This window comes from Dermacentor albipictus, chromosome 1, assembly GCF_038994185.2.
Source record: "Dermacentor albipictus isolate Rhodes 1998 colony chromosome 1, USDA_Dalb.pri_finalv2, whole genome shotgun sequence".
Lineage (NCBI taxonomy): Eukaryota > Metazoa > Arthropoda > Arachnida > Ixodida > Ixodidae > Dermacentor > Dermacentor albipictus.
In genome coordinates this window covers 82,942,748-82,960,829 of record NC_091821.1, presented here as the reverse complement: position 1 = coordinate 82,960,829, position 18,082 = coordinate 82,942,748, and the positions used below count along the sequence as shown (strand labels likewise).

Sequence of the window (18,082 nt, the reverse complement as noted above, 5' to 3'; positions counted from 1 at the left end):
GTCCGGTAAAACACACAGTCTGCTTGCACCTGCATTTACCCGAATACTGGACACGCTAAAACTCTTTACAGTCAAACCCACTTATAACGACACCGGTTTTAACAATGAGAACTTGGTGCACCGTCAACTTTTGAATGTTTTCTATGGTGAATAACCTGCTTACTACAATGGCCACATGCCACATTATAGGTTATAATGATGAAGTCTGGAGGCAGAGTGTCCGTGCCGAATGGCAATGGAATGTGAAATCCTCAAAAAAAAAGAAAAAAAAATGCATGGAACCCTAGCCATGTGCGGCTTCACTGTAAAATCATGAGCCATTCCACTCTGGGAAGGTGGATGACCAGCAAAGCTGTTTAACACAGAGCACAGAGGTGACACAGAATTTCGAACAAAGGTACGAACTCAATTATTGTCTTGATCGGTGGAAATTATTTGACTTGCAACTGCAAACACATTCTTTGATAATGCCAAATCGATGCATGTACGCCGCTGTGTGGTTGGTTCAGCCAGATCGGTGTGGCATCGGAACCGACAGGAGACATATAAACCACTCCCTTTTTGGTCCCGACTCATCCACATTGAGATCATCGACAACGATCACGGGTAGTGTCATCGCAACTAACCCACCCAAAGTGAGAAGCCATGAACCCTACGGGGCTATGAGCCAGTGCTTACGGACGTATGAGCCATTAATCATGACAGTTTTCGGCACGCTATTCTGTATGTTGTATGCGTGATTAGAACAAAACAAATGTAAGCACTGTCCGCTTCACTTGGCTGAGTGCTTGTAGCTTCTGCCATACGGGGCTATGAGCCATTGCATTTTTTGCTTGTTTACGGGGGTATGAGCCATTGATGATGATAATTTTTGTTCACGGAGAACAAAAACGCATCAACCCTAGCCATCAACAGCTCCACTGTAAAAATGAAAGACATTAGGGCTGCTGCACCCTTGCCTGCTGCCTAAACGGCTGCCGCATGCTCATACACTAAAACCTGTTTTCCAGCCTATACACTAACAATACACTATACTACCAGCCTATACACTACCAATACACTTACCAATACACTACTGTCACAACTGCAAGGTATGCACAGATGATGCAAGGACTTTTTTGTAATGGCTCTTGGAGTTCAAATAATGAACCGAATGATTTAAGAGGAAGGTAGTGCTCATCCCAGATAATTGTTGTGCCCATCACTCCATGCCTGAGTTCTCAAGCATGGAAGTTTTTTTCCTGCCACCGAACACGGTGGCAGGCTTGCAGAACATGGACACCACCGTGATCGCCAATTTTAAGGTCATGTATCATCACTGCTTCCTGAACAAGTTAGTCTAGTTGATAGAAGTGGCCACGTGCACAAGCATGGTGCAACCAAACTTGAAGACGAATCTACTTATGGCTGTGCAGTTTATCATTGGTGTGTGGTCCAAAGCAGGTGCTTCTACACTGCAGAAGCACTTTAGGAAAGTGTGCTTTGTACGTGGCAGCAGTGACTTATATGAAGCCTGCGAAGCTCCCACGGACGAAGTGATGCCTTAACGTTGTTCCGCAGTCAACGAGGATGCTTTAGGACTGAAGAGTTTCTACATGCGAACAACGCATTAAACACATCAGAACTTCTAACCGATGAGGCAACTGTCTTAAATGTGCTTGCATCGGAGAGTGACAGCGACAGTGGCCATGGCAGCAATGACGAAGTAGGGCAGGCTGCCTCGACATTGTCCTTGCAGGAGGCCCTGCAGATGATTCAGCCTCTCCAGGGCTTCATTTTCGTGAGGGGCTTTCCGCTGCACTACGTGGAGCACTTCAATGCCTTGGAGAAGGATGTCGGCAAGCTTCGCATAAAGCAAGCAAGGCTGACGAACATAGGGTTTTCTCATGCAAGCCAGCTAAGAAGTATGTGGCAAGATGCTTGTGGCGATTTCGCCCCAGTGTTTATTCTGGATTTATCAAGCTTAGAGGCTGCCATGGCAACCTTCTTGCATTTCCTAAAATTCCCCTTTTGGGGCCACCAAAGCGATGCCTCGGGGGAGCTCGCATGTCACTTGCCGCCTGTGGCCCCTCTTCGTAGCTGTTACAACAGTACTATTCTTGAATGCCGACTGCTGTGGCTTGTTACACCCAATCGGAGCACACAGGAAGCAGAGTTAAACAGTTAAATGAGTAATGAGTCAACACAATCAGCAGCTAGATGTAGGAAATTAGTGGGGAGGGGCACTGGCCTCCCCGCCATTAGTTTTCTCACAACAGCTCTGCCATCCCCCTATTTTGCTTTATTTTCATGCAACCTGGTTATAACAATTATCAGTTATAACAACGGAATTTTTGTGGCACTTGAATTGTGTTCTAAGTGGGTTCGACTGTATTATAGTAGTAATCCTCTAGTGTGAAGTGATGGCCGCAAATGTGTAGATCCTGGCACTGATCACATACAGTGCAGTCCACTTATTGCAATAATGTACCACATATAACAATATATCGGTTATAGCAGTGAGTCGACTTAAGAGTGTCAATTTACACATTAGGGCTACGAGAAAAAAAAAAAAGAAAAAAAAACAACATAACGATACGTTATTCACTGCATATAGGATATAACGATCAAAATTTTGAACCTGGATGGTGTTTTCCATGCAGAATAATCATGAAACTCGCATTCCTAAGTTCCCCTAAAACGAACGATGCCATGACAGGGCAATTTGGTTGCCTACGCGTGTTCATATCTGCCGCCATTAACTGCGCAGCGCGTTCCACCCGCGTCTCACAAGATGGCGCTAGTCGCCTCACATCCGCGTCGCTCATGATTGAGCTACGTGTGAGAGAAAAAAAAAAAAGTGAACCGAAGCAATGCCCGCTCTCTGCCCGCTTCTCAGTGAGCGCAGAAATGCGCCGTAGAAACAGCATCAAACAGCCGGGTTGATAGAAGATGGTGCCGACAAAGCACAATGTTGTATCACTTGAGACGAAGCTGCAGATATTGTAAGGCCCAAAATATGAGCTCACACCGCAGTGCCACGATCATAACGGCTGCAACCAGGGGCCATGCCAATCAATGGAAAAGGCGGGCTTTGTGCGCCTGGGCAAAACCCCTGGATCCAACACGGTGGAAGCCGCTGACATTACTGAGCTCTGGAAGGATGTCGCTACTGACAATGAAACAGGTGGTGCTTCGATGGAGGAGTTTCTGAGTGCAGAGAGTGCTGCCTCATTATACGTAGAGATTTCTGACGGGGCGATAGTTGTCGCGAGAGACGGCAGCATTGTGCGACGGGGGCGACGAGATTGACAATGACCCATCTTTGACACCGACCCCGATGTTCATGCGAAGTGCACTGTCATCAATCGAGTCGCTCAGTGATTTCATACACGCTTAATTATTGCCGATAATGTTTGTGCAGCAGCTGGACACTGCAGTTGTGAACCTGAAACTCCAGCGAAAGCAAGTGCGGATTTCTGACTATTTCAGCGTGCCCAACGCTTGCTATGCTGTTCAGAGGTATAAATACCGTATTTACTCGCATAATGATGCACCCCTGAATTTTGTCGTCAAAATTCGGTTTATTTTATTTCCTGTGTAATGATCGCACCCCGAACTTGCCACAGCGATATGTCGTGTGCCAAGTCTAGCTAATAATGAGTGCGCTTACCATCTGTCAAATGCTATGCGAACGACTCTTCAAGACAAGCCAAGCGGTCTGCACGCACCAAACATTCTTAAGTAGATGCCTCATTTCATTACTTTCATCACTTTCCGCACTTCCACGACAAAAAGAGGTACATACAACCAAACTTGCCTGTATTATGGGTAGGATTTATAATGGTTGTGGTTAGCAAAAACAAAAAAGGCGCCTTTCGATTCTTTTCATCTGCACTCGTGGGCACACAACAAATCGCGAGCGGCAATGATAGTAGCCACATTTACACTGATACGTTAAATGTGTACCCTATTCATACGCCAATGTTTGTAACACAGCTAAGATATTTGCCCACCCTTAGCGGAAACATGCCGTATTAGGATAGTAGTGAAGACTAATGCCGCAGTTTCCGCAGCATGCCGGCCATGTGTTTCTATGTCACTGGCAGATAAGCGTGCACATCTGTTCCTGTCCCCTAAAGTGGACATGGCTACGTTATTGCCGCAAACTTGCCGATATTAATGATAGTATTTATCACTGATAAGGAAGAAACTGTTTTAATGCATGTAATTTACTCACGAGAATAAAAAAAAAAAAAAATCGCGTTCAGCGTGTTCGGCTTGCTCCGCTGGCCGCCATTTTTGTTTTGGTGTCCTGTGCCTGCAGCAAACGCTGGACGAAAAAAAAAAAAAATTCTTTTTTCTTTTCGCGGGTAATTTAACCCGCGTAGTGATTGCACCCATGAATTTGCGTCAATTTTTCTGACAAAAAAGTGTGATATTATGCAAGTAAATACGGTAAACATTTTACTTTTTACAGGCTACCTTACAGAAGTCTATTTTTTAGCGAAAGTGGCAAATTTGGTTTCGGAGCATTGGCAGTGAGGGGTTACCTCAGTGGGTGACAGAAATGGGGAAAAAAAAGACCATGGAAAATTTGAGTCAAGGGTACGCATTTTTTCCCTTGTATTTTGAAATTTCTCAGTGGAATAACTGCAGACTGTGTATCGCTACTATTCTTGTTGCATTGATCTCTCTGTCAATCTACGCAACCCACAAATGAAAAATTGTTGCTTGAAAAGTGTTCAAGGGCCCTTTTAAAGTGAGTGATTCTGTATGAATGTGGGGTACTGTGTTGTATTGCTCAAGCAACAATGGAGACAAAGCCCAGGCCACCAGGCCTAACCAGTACTACTTCGTTGGAAGTTGGTGGCCAAAGTTACAGTTTCGTTGAGTTCAGTTCTGTTGAGTTGACAAAGATTTCTTTGCAGTGACAGTACAGCATTTGGGAAGCAGAAAAATAACCTCGACAATAAAACAGACTGTATGGGTGACAACATGAATGGCAGCAACCTTGTCACGGCTGCAATATTTTTGAAATCCTGTGTGGATCATGTATTAAAAAACTGAATGAGAGACCATACAACGTCGAAATTTTCGGTCGCCATAATAGAGGGTATTATGGAGTAAGATGAGTGCTGCAATGGCTTGATTGGAAAAATTGGGCATTAAAAAAATATACGTAACCACAGTTATATCCTGCAATTATATAAAGACTGCATGCCTGTCTCAAGCAAACCCAAGTGTTATCATTACAAGCATGCACAGGGTTATTCATTAGGCGCTTGAGGAAGGGGGCAGGGGAAGCAAACTTGAGGTCAGTATGTACTTCTGCCCCCACCCTTCAAATCCCCACAGCACCTTCTCTAGCCCACCTTTACTCATACGCAGCTAGCTTAGAAGCTGCCAAGCATCTCAAACAAACTTGTTCTAAAGGACATTAGATCAAAGTACTGCAACTTGTGCTCACCATTTGGTGCCTTCACATTTGACATTAGGCATGACACTGTTCAAAATTAATACCCCTGTGTTCATAGCAGCCAGGCACAAGATGCAACCTCACACTTAGTTGGCGGGGGAGCACTGGCCTCTTTGCCAGGCTCCCACCCTGCTACCACCACACTATGCATACACCTTCATCTATCAATGTATCAATCTGAAAGCAAATCGCTCACAATTCCAACTAACCAGCTCAAGAAACACAACTCAGCAAGCATGCTTGCTGTGTATCTGCTCACCTGGCACCGCACGATCATGTCAAAGAAGTCATCCTCAAGCACCGATCCAACAGACATGCGGTGATGATGATGCAGGCTATTGTTGTTGTGGTTGTTGCGGCGCAGACCTGGCAGCTGTGGAAGGCTGGTGCGCTGCTCATCCATGCGGCGGCTCTGCATGCCCACTATCAGGTCAAGCAGTTCCTCCCGAACACTAGCACTGTCCTCTGGGCCTGCAACAACATATATAATAGGCTCACTTTAAAGCAGAGCACAATGCATGATCTCAGAGGTAACGATTATTATTTTGAGACCCAGCCTATTGAAACGACGTTCAGATTTAGCAAACATTTTCAAAAGTGCCATACTGTTACAACGAACACTTAAAATCTAGTCGCGGTAGGAGGAGGGCACATGTGAAGTTTCGAAGCACGGAAGTGCAATTAAAATGGGGGCATTGCAGCACGCCTCCCGTGTCAGTCTAACGGCAACGAAGATACGAATGCAGAGATGAGTGAGTGCTCCATGCATATTTATGAAGCCGTGAGGAAAGTCACTCACTATCAACCACGCTAGGGTAATCATGTTTTCAAGTAGTCTCCAGCGTACTTCAGGGCAAAGCAGCAGAGTACAGCAGCCTCTGAGATAACAATTATGGTGCTATCTCAGAGGCCACGACGGCGGTATTCCTGTTTTTGCACACTTCTCTGAGCTACTCTTAAGTGAAGCACTTCTCAGGACCTCATTAAAGTTCTTCGTCTCTCAGCCTGTCTCCGTGTGGCACCACATGCAATATGATTGGACGAGTTGGACCAAAGGCCACTCACATGTTGCTATCTTATTGTTCCTGTCAATAGTCACGCCGCCCAAGTCGGTGAGAATGCGGCATGACACACTGCTGCCATGAAAACTTGCAAAGAGTCAGCGGTTACTGCACCGTTATCGAGAGATCGTGGTTCACTAATGGTTCATTTATGTCACTGCTGAAAACGGTTCGGAATGGCAACCTACCTTTCGAACTTCATACTCTTACGGCCAAAGCAACATAGAAAACATAACTTCCTGGCTCTCGGCGTGCGCATAGTTGATGCTAGCTGTTATGGCAAGGCCTTTGCAAATGCCGGCACATAGCAGTAGTTTCTGCTTCCAGTCAACTAGAATACTTTCCTATCGCATGCAGAATCTACTCCTGTCCCACTGAAAGTAAGATAAATCACAAGCTATTCAAGAAAAAATGGCGGCAACTGCACTTGTAATTTCAAAATGGCAGGCGATCGGAACCAGCCAGGCTGCGAAAGAGCTACGACGACCTGTCTCACACTTTAGGTAGCGTTTTTAAAATAAACTTGCAGCAAGATGTAGGAACGTACGAAGAACAATATATAATTTTCTGACCAAAGTGGCACAGAACTGTAACTGTCGATGCCAGCCTTATTGTTGTTAATTTTTGTTCGTTTTGAAGGGAAAGTTCACATATAATGTATTATTGATACAATGATCACTTTTCAAGGAACTATCGAGTTCCTTATAAACAGGTTTGACTGTACTTAGAGGTTTTACCATGCAGTGAACCCACTTCTTGAACCCCTTAAGGGGGGACACGGCTCTTTGCGGCGAAAAAATCGCGAAAAAATCGATTTTTTGAAAACGAAATTTTCGATATCTACAGCTAATATTCCTTTAATTCACCAAGTTTCGAATCTCGGGGAAGAGTATTTCGTCCGCAATATCAATTTGTAACATCACTGTGAGCTGAATTCCGCGCAAAAACAGCCCTTTTTATCGCGGCGCGTAGCTCTTTTTCTACGCGCGCGATCGCAGCCATCTTGGTCTCGTTGGAAAGAGGAGCCTTCCTTCTTTAATTTCCCGCCAAAAGTGACTCCATCGGTACGCCAGTGACGTTGAAAACCGGGGAGGAAAAAAAGCCCGAACGCGCGATCCGATTCGTTGACTAGCGCACGTGACCAAAAACGCGTGCTGTGGTTGGCTGCGCGAGGTTCCCATCGTCTGCTCCACTCCGCAGGCGACGCGACTGCGCGTCTCGTAGGTTTGATGGCACATGCCCAACGATGTCCGATCCACCGGGAAAGTTCGCCATGAGGCACAAGTTCGGCAAAAAGAAGCGATCAGCTTATAACTTTCAAAAGCGCTCCATTCCTTCTAAAAGCATCGAGAGTAGCTCGCCGCCAACCGCAAATGATGCCGAAACCGCGGACGATCCCGAAGTAGGCCTAGCCAGCTCACAAATGAGTGAAATCGTTACGGACAGCGGCCGCGTTCGGCGTGACACTGCAATGTTGCAGCGTGCGGATTTGTTGCAGAGGGAGATGAATGCTCAAAAAAACTTCGAGTTCTTGCGTCAACGCCAGCAACAACGCGGGTGTTGGATTTGCTCACTCGCGCCGACGGCGTTGCAGCCGCGCCAGTCGACGCCGAGGCAGGCTTCGCTTCCCTCAGCAGGACTCCGTGAACGGACTGATGTCGTCGAGTGCAAGGTGTGCGGCGGCAGCGTCGCAGTAGGCAAAAGCGAACGGTAATCTGGCCTCGCCATTAAGATCGTTATCACGTCCGCGTGTTGCGGCGATATCGCGTCGGCATGGAGCTCGACCCGCGTGAACAACCTTGCCGCGCGCGCGATGCAAGCCACCGGGAATCGGCGAACGGCGCTAAACGATGTTTTTGCCGCATTTGGGTGGCCGTGGTCAGAGCGACTACATTCCTGGTGGCTTTTAGCCACTTTCACAGCAAAATAATGCAAAATTATTTCTGTACTTTTGATTAAAAGTGAATGTATTTCTTTTTTCTCGTTTTCTCAAAACCGACTTTTCACTTGTACACAATGTAGGGTCAGATTTTGGAATTTATGCTTTAAAAATTTTTCAATTTTCCTTTAGATCAGACAGTAGGGTAGCCACAATTCAAACAGTAAAGATTGAATTGCTATAAAATTACTAATATTTGATACATCAAAATAGTATTCCTACCATTATGTTCCTTATGTTTTCTAGTACCCAGGCATGTGCCAATACGAATTTCGTAGCGCATTTTTCTCCCTATTTCTGCAAATTATGAACAATGAATTTCATTTATCTTCAGAACTAAATGGCCTATTGGAAAAATAATTACATATTTGAAATCAGCACAGAGGTCTTAACAAGAATGGAAAGTTTCATGAATATTGATGGAAAACATCATGAACTATTTTTGAATTAGTGTCCCCCCTTAAAGAAGCGAAAGTTTCATTCTTGCCTGGTTGGACCCCTGTATCATCCTTGATCAATTTAGTATTCAAGCATTTGCCGTAATTACCATGAACATCTCCTGAAATGTTTTTTCTCGTTTTCTCAAAACAACATTTTTGATGGTAGTGTAGTTTTGGAATGACGATATCTCTGGTTCTACTCATCTTATTGCAATAATTCTTTTTTCGTCAGAAAGGTGGACAAATTGGGAGTGCAGTAGGCCTAAAATGTGAACAAATATCATTACAGAAATTTTGAAAAAGTAATAATTTCTTCAGGGTTACACTAATGCCTTCTGCTTACAAAAGTTTGACATGCTGTAACTTCGGCACAAATCAGTTTAGAACATTCATTCTTGTAGCACTGCAACCTCTGATCATTCAACATCATTTTGATGTGCCAGTCTCCTTCAGTAACAGCCAGCATTGTAGAGAGAACTTGCCTCCAAATTAGTCCATACAAAAAAACATGAATTGCTTATATTTTGAAAAGTACTTGTTGCATGGGAAAACCAACTGAATATTTGAAATCAGCATGTCAAAATACATAAGTGATGGAAGTTTTATCAAATTGTGGCCACAAATAAAAAATGAAAATTTAAGTGGGGTGTTCCCCCTTAAGTGAATACAGTAAAATTACATTGATACTCTGCTGTTTGAATGAATGTGTGGTGTTTAGTGGTGCAAGGGCTTTTATGGAGGTTGATTTTCAATCCATTTTTGTCTGCCCACTTGGACACCTTGTTCAAGCCCTGCTGTACCTGTCTCTCGCATACTTCAAGGTTACAGGATTTAAAGATTATTTGAATGTCGTCCACGTAGATGGAATAAAAAATGGCCGGTGGTAATGAAGCACGAAGTGTGTTCATCTTCATGAGAAAGAGCGAGCGGCTAAGCACGCCTCCCTGGAGTACACCAGTTTCTTGTGTAAAAGGTTGTGACAATACGCTGCCAATTTTCATGTGGAAGATACAATTTGACTAATAGCTTTCTCTTATGTTTAGCATATTTCTACGGATGCCCAATCCCAGCAAGTCTTGCAATATCCTGTAATGCCACGTCGTGTCATACGCCTTCTCCATCTCTTACTCTTGCACATCTGTTTAGAGCAAGTGCATTTAATCTAGGTGCATGTTGCCGAGTTGAAAATAATAATGCCACGTGACAAGCGCCAAGATCATGTAAGTGAAATTCTAAAGCTAACTCCTGTAGGCTGCACATCTACGCTAGCAGCAAACATGCCATGGCTGCAAAGTGGCAGGGGTGGTGGGTTTGATGACGGAGAAGCTGACAGCAAAGCCAGGCTGTGCATTATCACAGTTGCGCAGGACCTGTTGGAAAGAGAGACCGTGATAACACTCAACCTGTTTTTGCTGCGTGCTTGCCCCAGTGCCGGTGCAAAGGAATCTCGTAGACTTGAGAGACTAAGAAACATGCAACTGCACTCTGCAATAGCAACTTTACTCGGACCGTCTTATGTAATAGGATAGTGCATGATGCACGGCCGGCAGGTGCGGCGGCGCACAGGACAGTCCGAATGAATAATGGGCTTCCTGTACTTGGTTGGCATATTGGGCATAGTTCGGCGTAGTGGCATAGTGTTGAATTCAATTGTGTGTTGCTCGTGTTGATCACTTTTGTGCCTGTCTTTGGTTTCACTGTGTGCAATGGATGGGCCGTTAGTCAAGTTATACGCCTGCTGCGGGACAGAGAGTTTATCTGCTCATAACATGGAAATGCTGATCAGACACCGATAAACTCTGACATGCCAATGAGCAGGATGGTCGAGGAAAGAGGCATACACAGTGTGCCTGTCAAAACAGGTGTCGAAAAGAAGCGCTTCAGCGTGATGCTTGTGATAATGGCAGACGGCCTGAAGCGGCTGCAAGAAACCACAATGTGGATGAAGTAGCCAGCAACCTGACAGGTCTAGTGATTTCGATGCGAAGTGAAGTGCAATAAAAATGTTGTTACAGTCTGCCAGTAGTATACATATATTTATACTGCAAAGGTAAGCTATCTAATGCACTTTTCAAATCGTTACCATCTTACTTTTCAATCTTGGTGTTTCAAAAAGTTCCCATAAAATTTACCCCACGTGATAAATGCAACTTTGCTGGTTTTTCTGGGAAAAAGGAAAAGGCACGTTCATTACACGAGTATATACAATATTAGACGGCTATATGAAGTAAAGTTAGTAGTTTTATCAGTTACATAAACTGCTGTAAACATTTGCTTCGTAATTAAATTAGTAAGCACGTTGTCACTCATGCGCAGGCAAACATGAACACATCTCGCATGATTATCACAGACACTCGCTGTCAGAATGCTGGCATGACGAATGGCAGGAGCGGCAAGTGAAGTCCTCTTCGTGCTGCCTCATGCTTCAATGCAACCTAGGCACACAAGAACACAGTATATGCGAAGCCATCACCTATCTTGGGCTGCCCGGTCTTTGAACCCACCGCAGGTTACCTCCAAGATAAGGTGCACGTGGCCGTGCTCTGCCGCAGCAGCCAGAGTAGCAGAGGAGATGCGCCCCTAACCTGCATCCCCCCACCCTTCCCTAGTGCGCATGAGAAGACGGTGTGCACCCTCCCAGGCTTCCTCCCTTGTGCATGCGAGGAGATGCAGCCACATCAAGCCACCATTCTTCTTGGCTCACCCTCACAAGCTTTCCCTCGCCCCTACAGGTTATGGTGCACGGTTGCGATGTTATTGTACTTGAACTTTATACGGAACGTCATGATGACAGCAGAAATTTGCCTGGAGTGTCTACAGTAAAAGCTCGTTAAATCACAACTCCTTAATTCGAAATTTCGGATAATTCGAAGTAGCCGCCGCGGTCCATCCAGCAATGTATTGAAAGTAATATGTAACGCATACCACTAATTCACACTGAAATCCACACCGCCACCGATAATTCGAACTCTGCACCATCGTGGATATGGAGAGTACCAGTGCACGGGAGCACGTTGGCGACGCTGGCGTCGCCGCGTGGGCCGTGCAACTTTGCTTTTCCCATCTGCAGCCCTTTTTTTAGGCCTGAGTGGAGAGAGAGGCGTTTGTGCCTGGCCATGGAATGGCCAATGCCTCTGCTGCAGGTTGCTTCTCTCTCGTGACGTTCTGTATAAAGCTCAAAGGCAATAAAATCATCGCCATGCGACGTATGCTGTATGTGCAAGAGAAAGCGTGCGACGGTGAGCCGGCGGACGTGGCTCAAATTCGCGTGCGTGAGCGAGGAAGGTGGGGTGGATGCGTGCCTTCTCCTGTCGTGCGCTAGGCAAGGGGTGAGGCGGAGGGGGGCGTTCTTCTCCGGCGGCTGCTGCTTACTGCGCGGCCATGCGGGCGTGCCCACATGGGCATCATCTTCAAAGCGATCTGCGATGTTTGCAGAGTGCGCATAGTGCCAGTAGCTTCGTATGCGATGTGCTTTCTACATTTCGTTAGCGTTGAAGCGAGAGCTATATGGAGGTCAATTCGCTTGCTGCTACTGCCATGATTCCTCACTCCAGTGTTTTTCAGCGAGCTTCCGCGGTCATCGAGCGAGATGTGTTGATGTTTACCTGTGCGCGCGACACTGCACTTGTTAACTTAGTTAGTAAGCGAATGCTTGCAAGTTTATATGGCCGAAAAAACTACTACCCTTACTTCATATCGCTATCTACTAATTTGCTATCGTAATCGATGCTTCACTTTTTAGTCAAAACTGTTTTTATTTTTTCTCCGCGCCAGCTGGCGCGACGAACCTGCGGATGGAGCAAAAGCCATCTCGACGCCGGGCACGTCGGACTGTGTTGGCTGCGTCCGGTTACGTGGCTGCGCCAGTGATTTGAAGTATAGACTTTGTTGTTCATGCCAACGTGACGTAGCACGTGAGCGTGCATGCTCACACCAAGTTGGACTATATAGACGCCTTAACAGAGCAATTTTTTTCTCTGACTTTCATTAGTTTGAATTTTGTATAATTCGAATTTTCATAGCATCCCCGAGGAATTCAAATTAACGAGCTTTTACTGTGTATAATTAATATCACAATAAAAGCTGTTTTGGGGTAGCGATAAGCACTTTTGGTGCCTTATCAAACATACTGTGGAGAGTGATTTAGGTGCAAACAGGGGAGCACATGAATTTTGCGCAGCTTGGCAAAAAGCGAAAGGCCAAAACAGCTACGACCAACTCTTATGTGTAACGTACACCACTTGTGGCAAATCACAGTTGGTCATACATGTTCATGGCCTTAGCTTTTCAGCAATGAAGATGTATGACCATTCTTCTCGGACCAGGACGAATTTTTCTTATGCTACAAAGCTTTCTTTCCGAGAAACCTGTATGGGTTTCCTTCAAAGCTTTGCGATACTGTCAGGTGGGTGGAAATTTTTACATTTAATAATTGGCAATTCTTGGTCAAATTTAAGGTCTGTCACTGCCATAAATCTTGCTGGTAAAAGGTGTCTCATTGCCTTAAATTCCATCTAAAATATAGCGGAAATGTACTTGAAACAACTGGTATACAATATATGTGTTTCAGTCAATGTAGCTTACCAAGTAGAAAACAAAGATAAGAAATAGAAAGAGTGAAGTGTGACTGAAACGTGCACATGTGCACGTCAATGTGCTTTTCAGGCAAATTTCACTATGTAGGAGACCTAATAAGTCACACCTGAACTTGTTGGGCTGGGATATGGAGGTGATCCATTGGGCAATACATTCTCCTTATTCTCCAGCGGTGTGATGGAACAGCGCTGATCATCCATACGCTTGCTCTGGAACTCGCTTAGCAGCTCAAAGAAGGCATCCTGATCCATGTCACTTCCAGACCGTTGCTGCTTTTGAGCATCAGTGGGCACTTCTTGCTTTGTTGGTTTTGTATTCTGAGGATGAAAAAATGGCACAGTTATTGCATGACAGCTGCTTAAAACCAAACTATTAAAGGTGAATAAGGTGATTCATGTAACAGACGTGAGCAAGAAGTAAGTTACACAGCACATGCGAAGTTTTTTATCTGTCTATGTACTGCTTTATTCAATTATTGAGCCACAATAATAACTAAACATCTTTCTCTGGCAATTTTTAGAGGGGTATGAATATTTGAATGCGCAAATTTACAATGAAACAGCCACTTAATCAGTTTCACAAATATTCAGTACACTTGGATGACAGGCTCAAGGCTGGAGCCGGGCTGCACAGCCCCTGCCAGTACAATGGCTGCCTGTACCAGGGGTGACTAATCACTGCAACCAAGGTATACAACATGGATGAACACAACAATAGAAGCTGCAGCAGTATGCAGACAGAGAATAGAGTGTTCATAATTCATTATTCATTAATTGAGAGTGTTCATAATTCTCTATGACATGTTGTTCCTGAAACGATTGAACAACTGGCTATGACTATGGCCCATGCTTTCATTTTCAAATGCAAGCTTTAGTATAGGATCAAAGGCAAACATTAAGCAGATACATGTCTAGTTTGAGACATTGAATTAAAGAGAAGGAAAAGGGAAATTCCAACCAAAATGTATTTTAAAAACCCGACGGTCCGGACCGTGACCGGCTCCTTCTTCAGAGGTGAGATGGCGTGAGGCGTAGCAGTGCTTATATGCATTTTTGGTGCTTTGAGAGCCGCGCAGACACTTTTCGTAGACTGAGTGTAAATGGTGGGTAGTGTTTATGACAAGTAATTGATGTCACCCGGCATCTTCTGGTTTTGCCGAGATTCCAAAAGGAGCCACTGCCAATGGTTGTTTCCTCTCTCTAAGACAACAGCGCCGCCAAGCTAATCTAGTGATCAAATGGGGAAAAAAAATAATAACAGAGCCACAGCACTGCGTTCTCTGTTTGGGTGGCAAAGGTCATTGTTGTTCTGATTAATTTTTTCCGGGAGGTTCTTAGTCTCGCTAATATACAATGCGGGGCATTTGGTGTAGTTGATCTTGTACACAATGCCCTGTGCCTTTTCGTCAAGAACGCGGTCTTTTGGACAAGACAGGAGGCTACCAACCATAGCGAGAGACTTGCGAGCGACGTCATCTCAGTCCCATGCAGCACACGGGCTAATGTTTCGCTGATGCCTCAAACATATGGTATTGAGACACAGCACAGTGAATACATGCCTTTGTATAACCATTCATCCCAAGGTCATGGATTACCATGTTCTATTCTTCCTTCTGGAGGTGCCACGACAAGCAAATTCTTTTGGCTCTCTTGACAAGGCTTCGGACTACAGAAAACTTGTGGCAGGTGGGGCGATTAGAATTAAAGTGAAAATATTGTCCTGTATGCGTTGGTTTTCTGAATGCGGAAAAGTACCGGTTCGGTTGCTCTCTTTTTACGAGGACATCTACAAAAGGGAGAGAACTAGAATCTTCACTTTCCACTGTAAACTGTATAGCCAGCAGTGTGTGTATAGCCGGCAGCCAGCAATGAAAACAAAAACAAACAAACAAAACTAAAAAAAAGAAAGAAAAAAATATTTTAGGCCGGAACGATAAGTTAACCAAAATATTTAGGGTTGTGCGAATAGTGGATTTTGAGTTCGAAGCGAATTCGAAGCAAATAGTGATTCTGGCCGAATATTTGCGAATCGAATTTCGAATAGTTGTTAAAAAATACTTGGCCCAAAGGTGGTATTCAAGAGCATAATTAGATACATGCAATTATTAAGTAGACTAACTTAATTGGTGAAAATGAGACCACAATAATTTCTAGTATGAATTATTTATTAGAACACAAATATGAAAGACTAAATGAAATTGGACACAGAGTTCAGTCAGTTGTCATGAAGGAATATAAGTTGTTCGACGTGCTCTGGAAGCAGGTGCTCCCTCCTGGTCGTCACAATGCTGCCTGCAGTTGAGAAGGCCCTTTCGCTGGATGCCTGAGTAGCTGGATTTGACAGGTACCTCTGCGCGACTATAGCCACCACATGGTAGAGCTGGGAGCCCAAGGTTGACCACCACAGGAGGGGATTTTCTGACCGGCCAAGCAGTGCAGTTTGGAGATACTCATTCCCCTGTTTCTTGTACTGGGTCTAGCCAACAGACTGCAGTCTTTCCTCTGAAGCCATCTACACTTTTGAAAATGCAGCCCACACAGAGCATGCCTCTTCTTTGGTGCTTGCGGCACTTTCATTCTCTCTGGCTTCTTCTGTCCCAGTCGGGTGCAGTATTTCAACTTCAGAAAGCAGCAGGCTACTCGCACAAACCTTTTCGCTTGGTGCAGAATGAAAAATTGCGTTATAACGGATCTAGCAGCGTTGCCAGCACTAACAGTGGACACAGCTTCACATCCACAAACCTGGTCTTCAGACTTCGCAGGAGGCTGCCAGCAAAGGAGGCTGCCTCATTGGCTCCTGAAATGTACTCTTTCAGTGTAATCTCGGTGCACTCAAGCAAGGGTATCACCTGCAAGAGTGTTGGGTATGTGGTCAAAGACAGTTCTGTTGTTGCTTGCTGAATGGGCTGAAGTACACTGACCAGCCCTGCGATTAGCTTCCACTCTGCGGACAACAGGTTTTCAACACTGTCCGACTCGGATAGCTCTGCAGAGATTGCAGTACGAAGCTTAAGGAGCCTGGACATCATGGCATGACTTCGAGGGGTTCAATCCCCATATTTTTTTTGCATTTCTTGCAGTCAGACGCGTGCTCGAGTGCTACGTTTGTAGTGACCAACAATAGCACATGCCTTTGCACATAGCCGAAAGAAAGGTTGTGCTAGCTTTTTTGCGTCAGTGATGCAGAGTTGCAGAGTGTGGGCGAAACTCTGAACCCTGTGTGACTGGGAATGCTCCACAGCAGCGATGAAGTTTCTGCCATTATCAGTGACAACATATGTTGGCAAGTCTTCTGGAAGCTCCCAATCCCTAATCACATCCTGCAGAAACTGACGAATGTTCTTCGCGGTACAGTCTTCAGCCATTTGACCGCATGTTAGAGTGTAGGTGTGCAGCACGAACTTCCTGTCCATTATGTGGCATGTCACACTTACGTAGCTCTGACAAGCGCGCGAGGTCCAGCTGTCGGCGGTCAAACTGTAGCACCCGACTCCAGCATCAATTATTGACCGGAGCGCTTTCATAATCAGCCTTTTTTGCGGCGTACAAATCGGAGATCACCGACCTCGAGAATGTGGTCCTTGAGGGCACGCTGTACTGTGGAATAGTGCGCCTCAGCATTTTGACAAAGTCACTTTCCTCAACCATGCTGTAGGAGTGCAAGCCGCCCGCTCAGTGCCTTGAGTCAAGGCACTGAGCTTTGACTGTAAACTGAATATTCACTAAAATATGGAAGAGCATAGCGCACAGCAGACATCCAAGTCAAAAGTGTGAAATGCAATTTGTGGAGTTATGTACATCAGTATCAACGAAGTTCGTAACAGTTATGTTGCTACCTATCTCATTTCGAAAAAAAAAAAAAAAGAATACCACCCGGAATTTAATTGTTCATTTGCACTGGTGCTCTTAAAGCACAAGAAGTAACAAACCTGTGGAGAGAGTAATGTTTTTGTGCACTTCCTCTGGCACAGCTTGTTGCTAAGACATACAGTCTCGCAATTCCAAAGCATCCTACAGCCTCGCCTAGAATTACAGGATTTGAATCTGCCTCTGCCATTGCATATTCCTCGTCGCACTCTTCTTCTCAAGGATGAACACTAGAAACCCTTTCCAGATCTGATAGTTCAGCACAGGTAACCAGCTCATTGTCACACTGCACATAGCCGCCGCTGGAGGGGCAATTTCAGGGTGGTGGGCATCGGCTACACCTGCGCTGCAGAGCACAAAACTTTGTTGAACTGGTTTTAAAAATGAGCCCGGGTCCACTGATCAAGTTCGCTCAACTGAAATATTCGCCATTCAGAAATTCGTTTAACTGAAAGATTTTTGCATTCAACGCATATGGAAACTGCCGGAGATTTTGGAAAAGTTTGTTAATCTGAAATATTTGTTAAACCGACGTTCGTACAACTGAGAGTTTACTACATTGAGAAAAATAAATGCTATAGTTTTATCATTACTCTGCTTTGAAAACTTTTGCCTGCGAACTAAAACCGTTAAGAACCGTTACAGATAACTTTTTTCGTTCCGGAGCAGAACCAGAACGGAACTTTTTTCATGGAACGAAACTAAAACCAAAACGAAAAACA

At 44.9% G+C, this 18,082-nt stretch overlaps 1 protein-coding gene across 3 annotated transcripts in view; it reads right to left on the bottom strand.

Moving 5' to 3' along the window:
• Positions 1-18,082, bottom strand: part of pins (G-protein-signaling modulator pins) — a 101,375-nt gene that overhangs the window by 24,241 nt on the left and 59,052 nt on the right. For all 3 annotated transcript variants that reach the window (XM_065439154.2, XM_065439155.2, XM_065439153.2), the window contains 2 exons: positions 13,601-13,811; positions 5,718-5,929 (listed from right to left, as the gene is read on the bottom strand). In XM_065439154.2, the coding sequence (XP_065295226.1) occupies positions 5,718-5,929; positions 13,601-13,811 (423 nt within the window). The remainder of the gene's footprint in view (positions 1-5,717; positions 5,930-13,600; positions 13,812-18,082) is intronic.